Raw genomic sequence first — 23358 nt, 5'->3', positions numbered from 1 at the left:
CTGAGCTGTGCCTCGACTGTGTGCACACGCCCATCCCGGGCACTTCCGTTTCCCGCTCATTTGTACGTCACTCTTTTGCGTCGGTTTTGCGCAAGGTCACGCTTGTTTTATAAAACAGGGGGAAAAAAGAAAAGAGAAATAAAGAAATTAATTAATAGATCAAACAACTACATATTCTATTTTATTTTTTGTTATCGCAATTAAATAAATGAATTTATTTCATTGCATAATTGTGACCATCACTAGCCCTCTCTAAGGAAGGGTAAGAAATACTTTATTAAAGGGAGGATGTAAAAAAGAGAGGGTAGTGTTACACCAAAGTGAGGGGGTGGGGGGGGGGGGGGGAAGGGAACAGGGAGGAGGGAAATGGAAAGGGACACTTCACTTCATCCACCTTCAAAATTCTCACTTGAATGTTTTCAAGTGAGAATGAGATGTGCAGTTGTATCTACAATTACATTTTTACATGTAAATTATATTACAGATATCTACAATTGAATTCCCACATGTTGAAATAACATTGTAGATATCTATAAATAATATGGTAATTTGGACTACATATCCGAAACAACGTCATTATCCCGCCCATATATCCGAAATGAATATGGTAATTTGGAGTACATATCCGAAATGACGTCATTGTCTCGCCCACATATCCGAAACTGCATTTCCACACGTGGAAATTCAATTGCAGATATGTTTAATATAATTGTTACATGTAAAAATGTAATTGTAGATATCTGTAATATAATTGTTACATGTAAAAATGTAATTGCAGATATCTGTAATTCAGTTTCTACATGTCGAAATGACATTTTGACATGTAGAAATATATTTGTTATGTGTGAAAATGGCTTTACAGATATCTTGAATTAACATTTCAACATGTCAAAATTACATTTCAACATGTTCAAATGTAATTTCCACTAGTGAAAACTAAATTGCTACATGTCAGCCAGACTTTTTAAATGTTAAAAGGCTTGCCATAGACGGCTTGTTAACCAATTATCCAATCAGAGGCCGAGAAGCGAGGTGAAGAGTTCAGTGACCTGCACCTGCACCTGCACCTGCACCCCTGTCTGAGTCTCTGACTGCAACACACACAATATAACATTGACACATTTGAAAGAAAAGATGGGCAAATAAAATAAAAAGACTTGCAACTTTATGGAATCACCACTGAAAGTGTGATGAGAGATTTGAAAATGCTAGTATTTATTTTCTTCTTTGTGCATTACATGATTGCTTGGTATAGTTTAATGAAACAGTGAATGGGCCCTGCTTAGTTCTGGTTTAGTCCAGGTTCCTGATTTAGTCCTGCTATAGTCCAAATGAACTTCTTTGGGATAGTGACCAGTGCACCTGTGAAAGCACTGTGGGAAAATCATAACACTGCACGCTTTAGTTGACCTTTTCTTACTGACGTTATTGCTGTTGTTTTTAGTTGTTTCTTCAAAGAGGAAAGTCTTTTGATGCCACACACGCCCCCAAATAAATCCCCCCTCACTACACCACACCCACACCCTCCGAACTTTTATCTTATGCACAGTCATCCCAACTTGTATAAAAATATACCCACATTTGTAAACTGCTCCTGAGATAATCCCCCAGAAGACAAAATTTCTATGGAACATTTGTATTGATTTTCAATGGGATGACAGCATTTTGTTCATTTTAGTGTGCCACAACAGAAAAATTTTAAAACTGTTCAAAACAAGGTTACTATCATTGTATGACCAACCCTTAGGGCAAATGAACAAAGAAAGCTCATTCAGTTTGGATCCCATTTATGAAGGTTATGCAAGTATTACTGACTCTTCAAGAGCAAAAATGCGTTTAGAATGCATACGGGTCAATAAAGGGTTAACTACATATAAGTTATGACACATATTTGGTATGTTTGTGTCGAGCAGAAGTGGTTCTACAAGTCTTGAGTTTTTAAAGTATAAAAAAATATTAAAATATAGTGATTTTATAGCTGCTAAAAGTAGAGGCCACTTTCCGGGCCTTATGGGTGTTTTTTCCAGTCCCAGCTCTGGGAGGCTATGGAAAACTACTGAAATAGCCAAAATGAACTTCTCCAAAAATGATTATCCTTAGGCAAATTTGAGGAACATCCAATAAAAACAGAAAAAATGCCATAAAAATGAAAATGTCAAAGTACACAAAAAGTCCTTAGGGTGCTGTGAGGGTTATATTTATATATATTTATGATATCTATTAAACATCTGTAGTTGTAAAATACTACATATAAATTCAAACAATGATAATTTTTATCATTGTTTGACATCATTCATTATCATGAATGTCAACAGTGATAGTGGGTTATTTGAAGAGAGGTCAGTCACTGGTCATCAAACACTCGACATCTCTCCTCAGACCAGCTGTGTCTTACACCTAATTTTAACCTTTTTGTTCAAATGTGACGAAATGGGTATTTTGGTCATCACGGCCGTAAAGTATTATACTGTTACAATATTGACAGAAAAGAGCTGTATTTCTTACAGTAATATACATTTTCTACTTTTACAGGCAAATAAAATTTATTTTTATAAGTTTTTTTTCCATAAAATTTGCAAGCTTTCTACTGTTATTTATATGGAAAATAATCGTAAAATTAATTACAATGAAAGTATGTTGGATTAACAGAATTTAGTTTTTTTTATCAGTAATTTTCTGTGTTTTTATCAAATTTTAACTGTAAGTTTTAAAGTATTATACTGTTGCAATATTGACAGAAAAGAGCTGTATTTTTTTACAGTAATATACATTTTCTACTTTTACAGGCAAATAAAATTTCTTTTTATTAGTTTTTTTCCGTAAAATTTGCAAACTTTCGACTGTTATTTATATGGAAAATATTCCTAAAAATATTGACAATGAAAGTATGTTGAATTAACAGAATTTAGTTTTTTTTATCAGTAATTTTCTGTGTTTTTATCTAACTGTAAGTTTTAAAGTATTATACTGTTGCAATATTGACAGAAAAAAGTTGTATTTTTTATAGTAATATACATTTTCTACTTTTACAGGCAAATAACATTTACTTTTATACGTTTTTTTTTCCGTAAAATTTGCAAGCTTTCTACTGTTATTTATATGGAAAATAATCGTAAAATTAATTACAATGAAAGTATGTTGGATTAACAGAATTTAGTTTTTTTATCAGTAATTTTATGTGTTTTTATCAAATTTTAACTGTAAGTTTTAAAGTATTATACTGTTGCAATATTGACAGAAAAGAGCTGTATTTTTTTACAGTAATATACATTTTCTACTTTTACAGGCAAATAAAATTTCTTTTTATTAGTTTTTTTCCGTAAAATTTGCAAACTTTCGACTGTTATTTATATGGAAAATATTCCTAAAAATATTGACAATGAAAGTATGTTGAATTAACAGAATTTAGTTTTTTTTATCAGTAATTTTCTGTGTTTTTATCTAACTGTAAGTTTTAAAGTATTATACTGTTGCAATATTGACAGAAAAAAGTTGTATTTTTTATAGTAATATACATTTTCTACTTTTACAGGCAAATAACATTTACTTTTATACGTTTTTTTTTCCGTAAAATTTGCAAGCTTTCTACTGTTATTTATATGGAAAATAATCGTAAAATTAATTACAATGAAAGTATGTTGGATTAACAGAATTTAGTTTTTTTATCAGTAATTTTATGTGTTTTTATCAAATTTTAACTGTAAGTTTTAAAGTATTATACTGTTGCAATATTGACAGAAAAGAGCTGTATTTTTTACAGTATTATACAATTTCTACTTTTCCAGGCAAATAACATTTCTTTTTATACGTTTTTTTCCGTAAAATTTGCCAGCTTTCGACTGTTATTTATATGGAAAATAATCGTAAAAATAATTACAATGAAAGTATGTTGAATTAACAGAATTTAGTTTTTTTATCAGTAATTTTCTGTGTTTTTATCCAATTTTAACCGTAAATTTTAAAGTATTATACTGTTGCAATATTGACAGAAAAGAGCTGTATTTTTTACAGTATTATACAATTTCTACTTTTACAGGCAAATACTGTCGTTGTTTAGCAGTATATCACTGTAAAATTTACAGATTTTTTTTCGAGTGTAAGATTAGATTTAATCAACATTAACAGCACTTAATGATAAATAAACACACTTTTTTGGGGACAAAAACATGCCACAGTTGATGTAATTGTATGAGGAGGAGTAGAAATATTTAAGGTTGACAATCAAACTTGATTCATTTTATTACCATAGTTGTCAAATCTTAGATCTTTAAGGATTTTAAGAGCCATCGAAAATAAAAGACAATCCAGATAAAGTATTGTTTACCAAAATATGTAAATCTCTGATATCTGCTCATCCAATGGAGAATGGAAAAACGTATTGCTTTATATACTGCTGTATTAGTGTAGCTCTTAACCTGGAGACATTTGCTTTTGGTCAAACAAAGGGAGTTTAAAGGCTGCTTTTAATCAATCAGTGGCGTCATTACGGCCTGTAGTACAAATGGTGCCAAAGCATAAAGTGTTAGAAGTCTAGACACAAAACATTATCAATCTGTAAGGAATCCTTGATTTCATCTTTTCAGTATTTATAATTAATATGTATTTATTGTGATTTTCTGAAAAGTCTGTAAAAGTTATAAAGCTTTGCTCTCTCAAAGTTCTCTTGTTTAAATGCTGGTTGTGAATTTTAAAGCTTAATGTGGCTGATTATTTTCAAACGTGGTTTTTTGTTTTTTAAGAAATGCATACATTTTGCACAAAATGCTACAATTTAAAGTGTTTGAATTTTAAAGAGTAGATAAAACCAACTGCATTTTTTGTCGATTTCATTTTAACATGATTTTAAGAATAAAAGTATTAAAATTGATTTTGTGTTTGAAAGAATTTGTTTAATTTTCACCAACATGTATTATAAACTCCTCACAGTACTAAAAGACTATAATACAAACATTTACAACACACAGCCAGGGGGCCTCATGCAGTCCTTGGTCTGATCTAAATGACAGTAAAATACACAAAACAAGAACAAAAACATACACATGTATATACACACATACAATATATTACACAAAAATATAAGAAACAAATATGGAAATGAAATACTCAAAATAGATAGAAAAACACACAAAACAAGAGCAAAATGTACAAAAACAAATAATACAACTATGCACAAATATAATACACAAATATAAAAAATAAAATATACAATAATAATTTAAAAAAAATATAAAATAAATAAATAAAAATTTGCACACACAAAAAACCCCAAAATGACTGAAAAAACACAAAACAACAAAATCACAGAATAAAAAATATACGAAAAGAAAAAAAAATAGAGAAAAATTGCAAAACGCATACTGTATCTACCTATAAAAGCTGTGATGACCCAAGTGTGTGGGGTTGCAGGTGTGTTTGTCTCTGTGTTGTTGTCTTTTTTCTTGTTTTCACAGAGCTAACGACCCTATTGGACTCAGGTGTGCTTGAAAGGCGTGGCCTAACCATTAAAATCACCTGAGGACTCACCCTCCAGCTCTCTTTAGCTCCCTGCTTGGCCTGGCTCTGATTGATTGTGGCAGGATTGTTGTTTTTTGCCCCAATATTTTGATGAATAAACACAAATGCAGACATTTATCTACCTCTTGTTGTTATATTCCTGTTATGGTCCTGAGCCAATCTGTGACAAAGCAAGAAAGGTCTGTGCGTGTGTGTGTTTTAAGAGCGAGTATCTCCCCGACGGGCCAATAATAAAAACGTTTTTGTACTGCTAAAAGTTATTGAAGTTAATACTTCGTCAGTGGTGGCTGGTGCATTTTTCTCCAGGGGGCTGCAACTCCAAAATAGATAAACACCAAAAACAGATTTTGTGTAGCTTTGAACAAATAAACAAGGACAATTGCAGTCACAGAACTGCTTTCAAACGAACCACATTTATTGTCATTGAACCCATAAACAAGTAAGAACTAATACAGTATATGGTAGTAGTATAGACCAGTGGTTCTCTAACTTGAACCCCCTTTCTCTTTTTTCTGAATCCAAGTACCTCTTTATATCCAACTACCACATTTTGCTCAGAATACTATATGAAAAAACAACTATAAATCATAATGATGGAATGAATGAGTGATAACACACATTTTAAAGAATCTCATTTTGTAAATAAGTGGAAAATAAAGTATTTAGTGCCTCATGAATAGAATTATTTCTACAGTTTTTATCATTTATGGTCATCTCCCTCTTGATGTGGGACCAGAGGGTTATTCCATAAAGCGGGTTATGTTCAAACTATGAGTATGTTTGGGCTCAAATGACAGAAACTCTGAGTATCCCATTCCTAAACGCAAGGTATGTTCTTCTCTGAGTATGTTACCATGGCAACATTGTCCGTGAACTAAACCTGGTCGCTGGCATGTTTTATCAAAGAAACCCTGGGTTTCGACCTGGCTCCGCCCACCTGAACACCGTTTCTGAACACTTTAATAAACCTTAACACTCTTCTCTGAAACACATTATTAACATCACACATCACAGACGTGCTCACATCATTACTAATGTGTTGCTTTATGTTTTTTTTGTGTACAAACGGTAGTTTTCTTTCTAACATTGTGGATACAGATCATTAAGTGAAAGACACTGAGAGGTTGATCTGCATTAAAACATCTACTGACATCTGTAGTAAAGTTCCCTGAATACAAGCCTGTGGATAATATAAAGGAGATGAACATTTAAATGAATCCACTTTTAAGGCTTGATTGTTGTTTTAAATTGTTATACAGTTAAATCTGTAATTCATGCATCTTTGAAGCTATGATGGCGCAGTGAATTGTGGCGCTGTGCTTGGGAGTGATGGTTGTGGGTTTGAGTTCTGCTTCAGTGTTTTTCATGACATTTTTTAGGACGTTAAGATGACTCTGGCAACAATATTACATTAAAAATCAATATAATTGTTTCGATATCAAGCGGCAGTCACTGTCTTGATATCCAGTGTAACAGGAGGACTCTCTATTCAGCCATTTTATGCTGCTGACACGTCTCCTCAGACACATTTTATTCATATTATTCACCACTCGTCACGTCACTGAAGAGATAAAGTGATGAAGTGACCAAAAAGTGTAACTAATTACGGGTGATTTAAGCCACTATAATCACTGAAGACTGAACGCACCTTTAGAACAGGCTCATATTCCTCAAACACTGTCTTATTTCACCCATTAGGGTAAATAAATCACTATTTTCCGTTTGGTTGTCATGGCAGTTTGAGAATTCTCTGATCCATTGATGATGGCTTTTTGTTGCGCGCGTGCACATCAGTAACCCAAGGTTTTTACACTCAGGGTTGATTGACCCACTTCATACCAGCTGTAATGGAATCAAACCCAGAGTTTCCCATCGTGGGGTATGTTGACCCAGAGTTTATGGATAGACTCAGAGTTTGTTAACCCTCCTTTATGGAATACCCCTCAGGAGAATGATCCTTGTTTTTTCAGTAAGTGTTCTAATCAATATGATTTGTATCATCATTTTGTGGCTTTTCTTTGTCAATGTGTGTGTTTCTGGTTTCATTTTGTGTATGGTTGGTATTATTTAAATTATTTCATCTCAGTCTGTTTCTTATGTCATTTTGAATTTTTTCTGTTATGTTTGTGTAATTTGTAGCAACGTGTCTTTGTTGTTGTTTTTAAAGTAAAGAAATAAACATTACAAAACCCCATATTTTTAAGGCTTTCATTGTTTATTTTCCTTCTTTCTCTCTCTTAAGTACCCCCTGTAGTGCCATTGCATACCGTTAGGGGTACATGTACCCCAATTTGAGAAACTCTGGTATATACAATAGAGTGAGTGTGTGTGTGTCAGGGTTATTATCCATCCATCTATTTCCTTCTGCTTTATCCCGGGCCGGGTCGCGGAGGCAGCAGTCTTAGCAGAGATGCCCAGACCTCCCGATCCATGCACACCTCCTCCAGCCGTACTGGGGGAACCCCGAGGCGACACCAGGCCAGCTCAGAGACATAGTCCCTCCAGCGTGTCCTGGGCTTTCCACAAAGCTTCTTCTCAATAGGACATGCCTGAAACACCTCCCGAGGGAGGCGACCAAGAAGCATCCGAAACAGATGCCCGAGTCACCTCTGCTGGCGCCTTTTGACGTGAAGGAGCAGCAATTCTTTTCCGAGCTCCTCCCGGGTGACTGAGCTTTTCACCCTATCTCGAAGGGTGTGCCCAGCCACCCTGCGAAGGGAACTCATTTCTGCCGCCTGTATCCGCAATCTTGTCCTTTCGGTCATTACCCAAATCTCATGACCATCGATCGGTAAATTTAGAGCGTTTCCCCCCGACTCAGCTCCCACTTCACCACAACAGTTCGATACAGCGACCGCATCACTGCTGACGCCGCACTGATCCGTCTATCGATCTCATGCTCCATCCGTCCCTCACTCGTGAACACAACCCCGAGATACTTGAACTCCTCCACTTGAGGCAAGGACTCTCCACCGACCCGGAGAGGTAAAGCCACCTTGCCTCGGTGGAGAACCATGGCCTCAGATTTGGAGGTACTGATCCTCATTCCGGCCACTTCACACTGGGCTGCAAACCATCCCCAGTGCAGGCTGAAAGTCCTGATTTGATGAAGCCAACAGAACAACGTTATCTGCAAACAGCAGTGATGAGATCCTGAGGTTCTCTGGCTGTGCCTAGAAATTCTGTCCATAACAGTAATGAACAGAACAGGTGACAGGGCTGCCCTGGCGATGACCAACATGCACTGAAAACAGGTCTGACTTACTGCCGGCAATGCAAACCAGGCTCCTGCTGCGGTCATACAGGGAACATACAGACTTTAGCAGAGGGCCCCAGACCCCATCCTCCCGGAGCACCCCCACAGGGCACCACGAGGGACACAGTCGAATGACTTCTCCGGCTCCACAAAGTACTTGTGGACTGGCTGGGCGAACTCCCATGAACCCTCGAGCACCCGATGAAGGGTATAGAGCAGGTTTAGTGTGCCACAACCGGGACAAAAACTGCATTATTCCTCCTGAATTTGAGGTTCGACTATCCCCCTCCTCTCCAGCACCCTGGAGTAGACCTTACCGGGGAGGCTGAGCAGTGTGATCCCTCTGTAGTTGGAGCACACCCTCCAATCCCCCTACTTAAAGAGAGGGACCACCACCCTGGTCTGTCAATCCAGAGGTACTGTCCCCGACTGCCACGCGATGTTGCAGAGACGTGTCAACCAAGACAGTCCTACAACATCCAGAGAATTAAGAAACTCAGGATGAATCTCATCCACCCCCGGAGCCCTGCCTCCGAGGAGCTTTTCAACCACCTCGGTGACTTCAGCCCGGGTGATGGGTGAGTCCGCCTCTGAGTCCCCAGCCTCTGCTTCCTCATCGAAAAATGTGGCAGTGGGATTGAGGAGACCCTCGAAGTACTCCTTCCACCACCCGACAACATCCCCAGTTGAGGTCAGCAGCTCCCCCCTGCACTGTAAACGGTGTTGGTGAAGCACTGCTTCCCCCTCCTGAGGCGCCGAATGGTTTGCCAGAATCTCTTCGAGGCTGACCGATAGTCCTCAACCATGGCTTCTCCGAACTCCTCCCAGACCCGAGTTTTTGCCTCTGCGACCGCGCGGGCTGCAGCACGCTTGGCCTGCCGGTACCTCTCGGCTGCCTCCGGGGTCCTACCAGCCAAAAAGGCCAGGTTGGTCTCCTTCTTCAGCTTGACGGTATCCCTTACTTCCGGGTACCACCACCGGGTTTGGGGATTGCCACCGCAACAGGCACCAGAGACTTCACGGCCACTGCTCCGAACAGCCGCATCGACAATGGAGGATGAGAACATGGTCCACTCGTACTCCATGTCTCCCACCTCCCTCGGGATCTGGGAGAAGCTCATCCAGAGGTGGGATTTGAAGACCCCACTGACAGAGGGATCCACCAGACGTTCCCAACAGACCCTCACCACATGTTTGGGCCTGCCAGGTCTGACTGGCTTCCTCCCCTGCCAGCGGATCCAGCTCACCACCAGGTGGTGCTCAGTTGACAGCTCAGCCCCTCTCTTCACCCGAGTGTCCGAGACAACTACAACTACAAAGCTTATCATCGACCTCTAGCCTAGAGTGTCCTGGTGCCAGGTGCTCTTTTGGACACCCTTGTGCTCAAACACGGTGTTCGTTATGGACAAACTGTAACTAGCACAGAAGTCCAATAACAAAACACCACTCGGGTTCAGATCAAATTATTAATTAAATCATTAAAAAATAATTCATGTATTTGTATTTATCATGTATGTTTATGCATACATTGATTTTATTTTTGATACTGACTTGGTTATTTCAAGTGTAATACTTATGTGTATTTTTGGCCATTTAGGTCAGTTTTTTTTTTTTTTTGACCAACTTTAGAGTTTCTTTTCATGGATTTTGATTCATACATCCAAGGTCGGCCCTAAGCAAAATCAGTATATGGGGCCCATAGTGTGCAAGTGCAATTTCTTTTTGTTGGTAAAACAAAAACATTTTAGAAAGTAAACACCTATATTTTATTTGTCATTCCTGTTAAAATGTGTCAAAAGTCAAGTAAAATAGTAAAGTGCTTTTAAATTCAAGTAAAGCAAACAAAGAACACAGGTAAACACTCCAAATGTAAGAACTGAACAAAAAGTTAACTGAAATATTTCAATCTCACTGCAGACCAAACACACCTGAGTCAATAAACAAACACAAAGTCTGTTTCGTGCATACAAAGTCAAACATAGACTAAAACCAATCTACTATTCACAGTCAGTAAAAGCAAAATACAGTGCAATTGTGCAAAAAAAGTAAACAAAATCAAAGTGTTAAAAGAAACAACACATAAATCTACCTATAAAAGCAAGGGAGGTCTGTGTGTCTGTGTGTGTGTGTGTGTGTGTGTGTGTGTGTGTGTGTGTGTGTGTGTGTGTGTGTGTGTGTGTGTGTGTGTGTGTGTGTGTGTGTGTGTGTGTGTGTGTGTGTGTGTGGAACAAATATCTCCCCGACAGCGGTGCCAGTTCGACCTGAAACTCGGTCGACGGGTTTCAAATACCCCGAGTGTGTGTATCTGTTATTTTGGAGTCATTTGGTCATTTCAAAATGTTTATTTAAATATTATTTCACTTCTGGACGGCCACGAAATGAAACCTATTCAACTTTTGACCTCAGGGTGTGAGGGGGCGCTAGCGCACCATCTTCACTGCACAGCTCAAGAGTAAGAGTAAGAGTCACGTGTGCAGCCAGAGCCAACTTAGCCAGCTAAGCAGCTGTAAACACACGAGCAATAGAGAAGAAGATAGTTTAGACCGAGACACTTTGCTCTCTGAATAGAGTGAGTAATGAGTCTTTTAGAGTTCACTGGAAAACTGCAGATTCTCTGTGGTGCCGTGCATGGAAGCTAAGCGCTGTCCACTCGGTTCAAAGGTGAAAAATTAGTTTTGTGTTTTAAAAAAAAACAGCTGAATTGTAGATAATACTTTAATTTACTTACTCATTCATGTAGTGTGGAGCTTTACGTTTTGTTTTGCGTAGTTTTGTTACTTTTCTGATTGGCGCTACAATGTCTATGGAGTTTGGTTATCAGCGTCTCAAACATTCACGGGAACACACAATGTATTTATTTATTTGATGCGCGTTCACGGAGGAGATGGATGTAGACACAAACACACGGCTGATGCGCGTGCACGGAGTAGATGGATGTAGACACACGGCTGATGCGCGTGCACGGAGTAGATGGATTTATAATAAAAATATACTAAATGAGTAAAATAAAAACTAAACAATATTTATACAAAAAGTACAGAAAACGACAACAGAAATGCATAAAAATATACAAAAAACAAAACATACACTACAGAAAAAACACCAAACAACAACAAACATATGAAAATGACTCAAAATACACAAAACTAAATATTTATACAAAAATACACAAAACAACAATAGAAATGCACAAAACTACACTAAAAGAGATACAAAAACACACAAAATGATTCCAGAACCACTACATTGGCTACAAAAAACAATAATTAAACAAAAAATGCACAAAAAGAAAAACAGAAAGATACAAAAATACACAATGACTCCAAAAACATACATTACAGAAGAATACATCAAACAAAAGAAGAAATGTAAAAATTTTGTATGACAAACACATTTGTCATACACATGTCCCATAAAATTAAACCAGGGAAGTTGCACACACTATTTCACTTTGCACCTGCAAATAAATCCCTTTATAATACTACAGAGTATGTACACCTCTTTGTACATCCATTCTTCAAACACATTCTCATTTGGCCATAAATGACAACTGTACTTATTCTCCCACTGTACTAGATGGATGTAGAGAGAGACACACACAGTATTTATAATAAAAATATACTAAATGAGTAAAATAAAACAAAAACTAAACAATATTTATACAAAAAATACACAAAATGATTCCAGAATCACTACAATGGCAACAAAAACGATAGTTATACAAAAAATGCACAAAAACACAACAGAAAGATACAAAAATACACAATGACTCCAAAAAACATACAATGCAGAAAAATACACCAAACAAAAAAATATAAAAGTGAGTAAAAAAAAAACAAAACAACAAACACATTTATCATGCTCATATCCCATAGAATTAAACCAGGAAAATTGCACCCACATTTTGCACCCGCAAATATAACCCTTATGCTCCCACATAAATGCATACTTCCGACGGGCACTGTACTGGTATATAATAATGTAAAATAGTACACTACAAACAGTAAACATTATGACATAGGGGTCATTATTCACTATATTTAGCTTTTGTGTTTCAGAATTTTACATTCTTTTGGTGCATACATAGTTGGACACTTAACCAAAGGTATTGTAGAGCTGCAATACCCATTACTTTAACAAAATAAACATACTGGTAAAAGCTTCTTCAAAAAAAACAGTGCAGACAATGTTTTTAAACAAAAGATGTCAAAATAAAGAATGAAAAATTAAAATAAAATGGATATAAATATGGTGCAATATTTGTTCAATGCTTTGGTTAGGTTCTTCAAAATTGTATCTTTCTTGCTTTCTGAGATGAAAAGTCATTTATGACATCATTGTAAGTTATCTCTTTTCCTACCTGATGGTTAATACTTATTATTGCTAAACCTGTGAGGTGTTCTTGTGCCATTGCTGATCACATTTAAAAGTAAAATAAACATGACCAAGGGGTAAAACCAGAAAACTCAGAAGCTTCAGTAATTAACAAGCCTACAACATGAAAAATGTGAAAGATATTAGTTATTTCATAATAGATATTCCATTTTAAACAGTGTACTGTATTTACGTCAAATATATGTTTCATCCAGCAGATGGCGCTAGGAACCCAGTGGTCGGTTGGCATGCAGCATATCTAGCAGTGAAGAAGATATACTAAGCTAGCAGACAGAGCTAATAATAAAATGTAACTTTTACAGATATTCACACAATATTACAGATATTCTTTCGGTGCTAAAGCGGTAAGGAATCATTTATGAACATGTTTAAGAGTATTAGGTGATTGTAATTACAAACAAATGCATGGCTGGATAGATTACTGGAAATGTGCCCTGCAGTTGATGCGCGCATCAACCCTGGCACCCATGTCACTAAGAACATTTAAGGAAGAGACAAAAGACTAGATCTTCATCGGTAAAAATGAAAGCGCAGAACATGAAAGGAGGAGGTAAAAAAGAACACACTACCTTGGGAGAAAAGGATTAAAGCACACAGAACAACTGTGACTGGCTAGAAGCAGCAGACAGGAGAGAGCAGGAAACAGTTTTGGGACACAATCTCAGGCTTCATCATCCTTTAGCTGGCCACCTTTAATGAGTGTGTCTAGTGTTTAAAAGACCAAAACACCCACTGATTTTGATTTGATTTGATTTTGATTCATTCATTCAAAGGAACATTACTGATTATGTTTCCCATATTTAAGAGACAGCCCCCAAGCCATTCTGAATTGGTAAATATCATGTTACTGCCATCTTTTGACACAAAGGACAATTAACATCTCATCCCATGTTTAATGATTGTTATTCTAGCATTACAAGACAAGCTGCTTCAGTTTATTTATTTTTTTTCAACCTCTCAATCTTAATTTTTACTTTCCTGTAAGGCTGATGTATAGTGTGTAATTATCAGCGTTCTGCTTCTGTTTTAGCTGCTAATGTGTGTGCTGAGGATTATGAAGGCCCTAAACTGTATATTTAGATAATGTGTGGCCCCTCTGCTCTCTCTTGGTTTCAGATTCGGAGGCTAAACACCGTGAGTGGAACACGAAAGAGGGAATTTGAGGAGGTGGAAGCCTCCTCCTCCCCGTGTTCCTCCGTGCAGGAGTCTGATGATGAGGTATCCTTCAGCGAGAGCGTCGACCCGTCCACCTCAGGCCCATTTATCCGTGAGTGTCTGAGTCTATAGTGTGGCAACGTCAACTATTGACAGCAAGAGAACTGTGTCATGATTTCTTAAGGAAAACAAATCCAAAATACATGGTAAAAATGGAATAAGTGGAATAAGTTTGCTTCAACTAAGTGAGCAACAAATGCTTGTTTGGTGAAATTCTAATCTGCATTTTTTTATATAAAGAGTCCTAATGCAAAAGCAGATAACTCCGTTAGATGATACGGGTGAAACAGACCGCAAATTGTGATTTAGTTTTAGTTTAGTCTGTTGACCAAAATACAATGTAGTTTTAGTCCAAATTTAGGGTAACACTTAACTTGATGTTTTATAAATAAGGCTGACTTTACGATGTCATTATCTCTCATTAGCATGAATAAGGCTGTTGTTATTTGTCGTTCACTAAATTATGACACCTTTGGAGCTATGTTGGCATTTTTTGTATTAGGTGGAGGATCTAGTGGGGTTAGGTAGGGTTAAGGTTAGGGGTTAGGGTCAAAATAATGACATCATAATGTCAGCCTTATGTATAAAACTTCAAGTAAAGTGTTATCAAATGTAGTCATCAGGACTATGATTTCAGTTATAGTTTTAGTAAACTAAATGACATTAAGATTTTAGTCTATTAAATCTGTTACAGATACTGTATAGTCGACTAATATATAGAGGATAAGAGTTTATGTATTTTTTAAAGATTCAATTATCATCGATCAAACTGATATGAGATGGAATAAATGTTTGTAAACACACACAGACAGATTTGATGTGATCAATACATAAGACCACATGATCACGTGAGTTTTGATTACATTTCAATCCATAAAATCTAATCATATTTTAGCACATTGCATTGTGGGATGTGGAGTCTTGTAAATGGATGCATACAGATTTTTAGTGGGGTTTCTTGTTTTTCTTCACCAGACAAGAAGGACAGGGATCGCTTGGATTTTTTTGTTTGAGTTTGTTCCCTGTATTCCTACGTGATATCAGAATACTCCGCGACTCCATATCCCACAATGCAACGCATGAAAATGTCAACAAACGTGTGTTTAGGGTCGAAATAAAAACAAACTTTCAAGAGACAATTTCTACCCTTTTCCATTTATTTTTATAGTAGACGATGTTTGATTCATTGATTTATGAGCTACTCACAATGATTTTATCTAATAACACATTTTTGGGGGTAACAGCCTTAAGTTAATCGAGACATTTAATTAACAGTGACCTAATGCTTCCTTTGCTTTGCAGCTGACTCCATTCTGAAGAAGGAGAAGCGCCGGAGGACGAGGAAGGTGCATTTCGAGAATGTGACTGTTTACTACTTTGAACGGCAGCAGGGATTCACCAGTGTTCCCAGTGAGGGCGGCAGCACGCTTGGCATGTCTGACAGGCACAGCTGGATCAGACAGTACTCACTGGATGAGTTTGCCCTGGAGCAGGAGCGGATCCACAAAGAAATGCTGCGAGAGCATTTGAAGGAAGAAAAACTCAACTCAATCAAACTCAAGGTAAAGGTTAGCTTTCTATGAACAGTTTGATTTATAAAAAATAGAAATAATATTGTTGAGACATGCTGGCAGGTTAAAGCCCTCTACTGCATTGAGTTAGAGAGTACTTGAACAATGTTTTGTCTGGTTTTCAGTTGACTAAGAATGGTACAGTGGAGTCAGAGGAGGCCAACATGTTCACAGTAGACGACATCTCTGATGATGAGATTGATATGGACAACACAGAGGTGGACGAATACTTCTTCAGTGGTTCTCAATTTTTTTCTCTCAAGTACCTCCTTTTTTATTTTTAAATTCATGTACCCTTTTTCTCTGACTACAATATTTTACTTAGAATACAATGAAAAACAACTTAATGGGATCAACAAGTGATGAACATTATAAAGAATCCTATTGTCAATAAGTGGAATGAAACAGTATTTATTGCCTCCTGAATTGATTTATTTCTATAGTTTTATTGTTTCCAGTCATCCCCTGCCTGGTGTGGGACAAAGTTTCCAATATTTCATACCCCGTGTAGTGCCATCACGTACCCCCATTTGAGAAACTGCTCTATATTACACATAAATGCGTCCCTGTTTTAAAGGAACGATCACATAAACTGAATGGATGTTAAGTGTGGTTGTTATATGCTGAATATTTTTGCTTCTTTAGGTGACTCACACGTCTCTGTGCGACTGCAGTAACTCAGCTGGAAGGGTAGATTTCAATCACGACCAGGCCCAAAACCACTTTTTGGACACCATCATGAAGCTTGAACTGGAGAAGAGCCGCGAGCAGCAGCAACCCACCCCGACCAACGGTTTCCACAGTGAGACCAGTGACTTGGGGCCTCCAAACCTGTTCACCCAGTCCCAGCACACATTGGAGTATTCCTTGTCTGACACCGTTCCACAGACGACCAGCATGTACCTCCATGCTGCAGAGGAGATGGAGGAGCCGCTGGATGATGATGAGGAAAAAGATGAAGATAATGAGGATGAAGATGAGGAGGATGAGGAGGAAAGTTGCTTCATGTTAGACTGAAGCTCACTCAGTTTTCAGTGTTTGGCTTTTAAAGAGTAGATAAAGCCAACTGCATTTTTGTTTTCATTTTTACATGATTTTAAGATTAAAAGTTTAATAATGGATTTTGTTTTTGAAAGAACTTGTTTAATTTTCACCAACGTTGTAATACAGTTTTTCTCAGTCGCTTTGCTTTTCTCACATCACTATTAACATTTGCGCAGCATTTAGTGCATTTCTCAAAACAATTAGTGTAAACTGCAAAACCTAGTGGATAACCTGCAAAGCATGTCACTTGCTCAAAATGGATAGTCCATTCCTCAAAAGCAAGTCTTCATGTCAATGAAACTGCCATTGTCATCAAAATGAGAAGTCTTGACACCATCGTTTATGAACAAGTTAGTTAAATGACTTTGTCATGTTTTCATTATGACAGTTTATTCTCAGTGTTTTCCAATGCAAAAAATGGTCAGGACTCGGTGACACTGCAGTACACGCTTTATCAAGAGAGAGAGAGAGACATGTAACCACTTTTCATGTGTAACATAAAACTAGAGTATACATAGAAGACACGTTTTACCTATACATACTGTTGACAGATCTCCTTCACTCTTTCACTATTCCATTCAAATGGCACTTTGTACAATTGTTTCATGCACATTTCATTCATTTTGAGCACTTTGTCATTTGTTGCATTTGACATGGATTCAATATTGCCAAATACATTGTTGTCCTCTATGACAGCGCTTTGCATTTCTTTCAACCTTATTGCATTGTTTGCAATCACCATTGAAAAAATGGCTTCCTCCTGCTGTGAGGTAAAACCTCTGCGAGGTTGTCTTTCAATCCTATGTGGTGCAGAGTAAAATTACAGTAATACACAGTAAACATGAGATATTACGAGATGTTGGATTACTGTCCAATACTATACATACCTGATCTCCCTACAAAATGTTTGAATGATTGAATTCACAGTGGTTCTTCCAACATTTGGTTGCAGCTTCTGACCAGCCTCAGCCATTGTGAGGCCGTGATTGACAGCATGGTCCACAACTGTAGCCTGAGTTTCATTAAGAATCTGCCAATATATTTAGCCTCTTCTCCCTCTTCCCCTGTTTTATCCCCTTCCCTTTCCTCCCCTAGCTTGTCATTGGTTACAACTATACTTCACACACCTCCTCGTGAGTGAAAGCTGAAGTTCACCTGAGCGCAATTGTTCAATTTAGGAGACATTTCCAGAAAAAATTATGAAGAAAGGTATAAAATTGGCTTGATAGACTTTGATAAATAGTTCAACAATTGTGTATGTAATGAAATGAAGACTATTAGTTTTTATTGGGAACGACAATTCAACATCCATAAGTATAGTTCATTTTGATGGACATAACATAAGCAAACAATAATGTTATAAAACAGCAGATAATTGTATTAAAGCAGCTGATACATGTCCAAAAGCATTTGCAGGAAGGAGAAATTGCTACTATGATGTACACAAATGACTAAATGTAGTGGAGGTTGAACTAATAGTTACTGTATGAGAATTTTCATTCTGATCTGAGAAAAGCACCAAAGCGACTGAAAAAAATTGTATTAACTCCTCACAGTACTAAAAGACATTAATACAAACATTTACAACACGCAACCACGGGACCACATGCTGTCATTGGTCTAATCTAAATTACAGTAAAATACACAAAACAAGAACATACATGTATGTGTATATACACATACAATATAATGCACAAAATATATTACACAAATATGATAATAAAATACACAAAAAATATAGAAAAATACACAAAAAATATAGAAAAATACACAAAAAATATAGAAAAATACACAAAACAAGAGCAAAATATACAAAAGCAAAAAATATAAACATAAAAAGTATGCACAAATATAATACACATATGTAAAAAATAATTGAAAAAAATACAATAAATAAATAAAAATATGCACACACAGAAAAAAACACAAAATGACTGAAAAAACGCAAAACAACAAAATCACAGAATGAAAAATATACGAAAAGAAAAAGAAAAATTGTGTGTGTGTGTGGGTGTGGACGGCACATTCATGTTTACCCAAATTTGAAACCTATTCAGCTTTTGACCTCAGTGTGAGGGGGCGCTAGCACGCCAATCTGTTTATTTACAACCTCTAATAATCAGTAGACAAAAGAAGGTCAGTATTGCAGTGTCTGTTCCACCTGAAACTTTTTTAACTTCCACATGGCCCCATGGTATGTATCCATTATTTTGGAATTATTTGGTGTTGCAAAACGTTTATTTTTCATGGTACTTCCAGGTCCAATTGCACACACTATTTTACTTTGCACCTGCAAATATAACACTATAGAGTATGTAGACCTCATTGTACATCCAACCTTCAAACACATACTAATTTGGCCAAAATTGATAACTCCTCTTAAGCCCCCACGACTACATACTTCTGACGTGTATGTATGTGTAAAGCGACTTTCTCCCCGAAGCGGTGTCTGTTCGACCTGTTGTGTGTGCGTGCATTATTTTAGACTGATTTGGTGTCGCAAAACGGTTATTTTCTTTTCATTTAGAGATTACGGCTCTCAATTTTGATCGTTCGCAGCACTTCCGGTTCTGGTTTTAGGACGTCACGTCACTGTGTTGCAGTGTCTTTGCAGGTTTAAAGGGCCGCGCATGGAAGCTAAGCTCTGACCACTCGGTCCAAAGGTAAACAATGATTTTTGTTAAAAAAAAAGACAGCCGAATTGTAGATAATACTTTAACTTACTTACTCACTCATGGTGTTTGGAGCGTTATTTTTGTTTTGAGCAGTTTTGTTACTTTTCTGATATGCGCTACAATGGCTACGGAGTTTGGTCATCATTGACATATTGATGTGAACGCAGCTGCGTTTTGAATGAATGAATATTGGGCAATTATTTAAACACTTGAGTCTTATTCTGCTTGAGTAGTTTGATATTCAAAAGGTGTGCTTTGACTTTAACTTTGATTCTGACTGTGAATATGAACATGATACTGGGGTGCTAGGTTATGGTGTCTTGGTTACTATTGTAATTTTAATTTATTAATGACAATTAATTAAATAATTTCTTAATGTATTTGTATTTAGCATGTATGTTTATGCATACATTGATTTTATCTTTAATACTGACTTGGTTATTTCAAATGCAATTCTTATGTGTATTTTTGGCCTTTTAGGTCAGTTTTTTTTTTGTACTAACTTTGGAGTTTCTTCTAATTGATTTTGATCCATACATCTCAACCACTATGGTGAGCTACATCAACGAACTGGTAGGACAAAGTCTGTCACCTATAGAGATGTCCCGATACAACTTTTTCACTTCCGATACGATATTGATATTGCAGCCTTCAATACTGGCACGAATTATACATACTTTGATGACTTATTTTGTAGTGTGGAATGTTAGAAAAGGCTGATCAAGTGATGTTACTCAAACAAAGAACAATAGTCAGCAACAGTAGAGATGAGAAAAACTGACCCATTTATTATTATCCAATTGGTTACATAAATTTTAATCTTCAACATATTATCTACAGTATTCTATGGGGTGTCCTGATCCGATAGTAATATCGAAGATTTTAGATGCAGTCCGATGAAATCCGATATTCGTTTTCTCGCTGATATCGGACCATTATCCGATATCAATATTGGATCGGGACACCTCTCGTCACCTACCGCTGTGGACAAACCTTTCTTTGGATTATAAGGACAGGAACTGAAGGCTTGAACTGAACTGAGCATTTGGGTTATTGTGGGTAATCCATATTTTTGTCTTTGGAATAGTGTATTGTTTGTAATAGTTGTTCTTTTTGTAAATATTTCTGTTAATACTCACACTCAAACTGCACTACTGCCTGATGTATTCATTCACAATCCAAGCTCCTTTAAAGGGCCCATGTTACGCTAAATCAACTGTTCTGTGTTTTAAACATCATAAAAGTGCTATATGGGCTTTATTCTCTCAATCGTTAGTTAGAGGGTGATTTGCTCCTTTCTTACTGCAGGGTGAGCCCAAACACCTCGCTACAATTTGATGACGTGTTCCCACGTTGATGACGAATTTGACGCGGCACTGAGCTGGAGAAGCCACGCCTCCAGGAATCTCTCTGCCGTGATTGACATGTAAACAGACACGCCCACGAAGGTGAGCAGTCCCTCGCGCAGTGTTATGTATGTATTTTCTACAGTCTATGTATGTACCAATGAACGCCCAGCCCCCACGCTCTGTCTCGTGTTTATAAAGCAGCGGGTTAAAACTCTGGGAAATAGGCGAGTTTGGGAAAATAAACCTCAAATACTATGTTTTTGGGGTTCTTAGAACAAATGGAGATGGGTGAAAAATAGCATGACATGGGACCTTTAAAGAACATTCTTCTGGTGCCGCTATTGTAGCCGTAGTCAACCGCCTTGCCCAAATGCGCTACAACAGCATTATAAGCGCTGGTATTTTTATCACGTGTTTATAACCTAACGCGCACTTTGGATGTACATGTCGCATGCACATAGAGCCGTTTAGAGAGAGAGAGTTGCGACAATGGAGGTTCGAAATAAACTCAAATAGGAAGTTATTGCTGGGCAATGGCAGCGGCTGTGCACAAATCGAACAGCGAAAACATGTTAATTCCTCCACAAACACAGCATTATAAATGCTGATGTTTTCACCACGTGTTTATAACCTAATGCGCACCATGGATGTACATGACATGCTTGTGTGTAATTTTTTTTTTTTTTTTTTTTAAATAGAAAAGGTGGGGAAGAATAGACTGTTTTGCAGTGAGGGTGAGATGTGAGGTTGTAGAATATATTGTGCTTATTATGTTGTGTAATCCAGCCAGTATGGTGACAAGTGTGAAGCTTAGCTATAATGGTGGTGGCTGTGAACAGGGGGAATGAGTGAATGGTAGTACCTAAAGCAGGTATTTGGGATCAACGTGTCTAAGGTTAAGCCCAGTATGAGTTTTATTACACATCCCAAGGCGTGCCAGTGCATCGTATACCAGAAAAAAAAGAAAAAAAAAAACGCTACTGCAAGCCCAGGAACTGCCCTGGGCCCGCAGATGCAGCCAGGCCAGCAGAAAGAGCGGAGGCCAGGGAGCCCCAGGCAACCCCCCAGATGCCCCCAAGATCCCAGGCCGAGAGGTAGCCACCGCCCCCCATACACACATCTGAGGAAGCCCCAAGCAGCCGAGCACCCAGCGCATCCCCCCACCGACCCCAACCCCCAACCCCAAGGCCCCCCCGCCAGCATCCAGCACACCCACCCACACCCAAGCACCCAACCCCCCCGAGGTAAGGGCCCAGAGAGCCCCCCGCCCGAGAACCCAGCAGAGGAGCCAAGGCCCCCGCCCAGCGGATGGCCAGAGCCGCGCAGAATGGGCAGCCGGCGGGCGCCCGCCGGCGGGCCCAGAGCCAGTAGGGTCCGGACCCCAGGCCAGAAGGACCCGGAACGGAAGCAGCACCGAGAGCAGCGCCCCCAGGGACGACAACCACGCCCATAGTCGCCGAGGGCACCAAGGGGATGCTGCAAGCCGCCCCGCCGGCCCCCAGGCGCACCGACCAGGCACCCCAGAGCGCGCAAGATCGCCCCTCCCCCCCCCAGGAGCCCAGCCACACCACAGAGCCTGGCTCACAGGGCGCCGCCCAAGCCGGGGCCACCCGGGGCCGCACCCGCAGGTATGGTAGGGCGCGGCCGGTACCGCCAGGACCGGCCCAGCCAGCCGGCCAGACCCGCCGGACCCAAAGGGCACCACCGCAGGACAGGGAACCCCCAAAGGCAAGCCCCCGGGCCAGACCTCCGTGGGGAGCACCCCCCCACCCCCCAGCCCAGGAACAGGCCACAACCCAGCAAGACCGCGCAGCCCCAGACGGCACAAAGACAGCTGCCCAGGTCCCGCCCCCCACCGGACAGCGCAGGCCACGGGGCAAAGCCCCCCTGGCGCAAAAGCGACTGGCGGCCGCCACCACAGGAGAGAGGGACCCCAACGGCACACAACCGATGCGGAGCAGCAGCCTCCAGCCAAAGGCGCAGAACCCACCCACCCGTCAGTCCGCAGATAGCAGGACAGACCTACCAAGTGGCCGATACCGACCTCAACCCCCGGAACAGCTAGAGCCGCCCCCCAGCAAAGAGCACCACCCCGGAGCGCCAAGCAACCCCGCCCCAACCCCGGCGCAGACGCCGGCACCCCCCCGCCCCCCCCCCCCCCATAGCAGCGCGGCAAGCCGCCCCGGACCCACACACCGCGAGGCACGCCCCCAAGGCAACCAGGAAACAAGACAAGCGCCAAGCCCCACCCGCAGGGAAGGGGCACCCCCACGCCCCACCAGACCGGCACCGCCAGGAGAGACCCCGCAAAGGGAGTCCCCAGCAACACCCCTCCACAC

General features: G+C 39.2%; 2 protein-coding genes across 2 annotated transcripts in view; one reads left to right on the top strand and one right to left on the bottom strand.

Annotated features, from left to right (window-relative positions):
• The window catches only part of LOC114455168 (cysteine/serine-rich nuclear protein 3-like), a 248537-nt gene that overhangs the window by 72604 nt on the left and 152575 nt on the right, over nt 1-23358 (bottom strand). The window lies entirely within an intron of this gene.
• LOC114455035 (cysteine/serine-rich nuclear protein 3-like) overlaps nt 13782-23358 on the top strand; it is an 82745-nt gene continuing 73168 nt past the window's right edge. Inside the window, exons 1-4 of the mRNA XM_028436039.1 lie at nt 13782-13997; nt 14282-14432; nt 15683-15942; nt 16077-16188. Coding sequence (XP_028291840.1) covers nt 13953-13997; nt 14282-14432; nt 15683-15942; nt 16077-16188 — 568 coding nt within the window. The 5' untranslated portion in view covers nt 13782-13952. The remainder of the gene's footprint in view (nt 13998-14281; nt 14433-15682; nt 15943-16076; nt 16189-23358) is intronic.

The sequence above is a fragment of the Gouania willdenowi genome, chromosome 21 (assembly GCF_900634775.1).
Source record: "Gouania willdenowi chromosome 21, fGouWil2.1, whole genome shotgun sequence".
In the NCBI taxonomy this organism is placed as follows: Eukaryota; Metazoa; Chordata; class Actinopteri; order Blenniiformes; family Gobiesocidae; genus Gouania; species Gouania willdenowi.
This window is presented reverse-complemented; position numbering and strand designations above follow the sequence as displayed.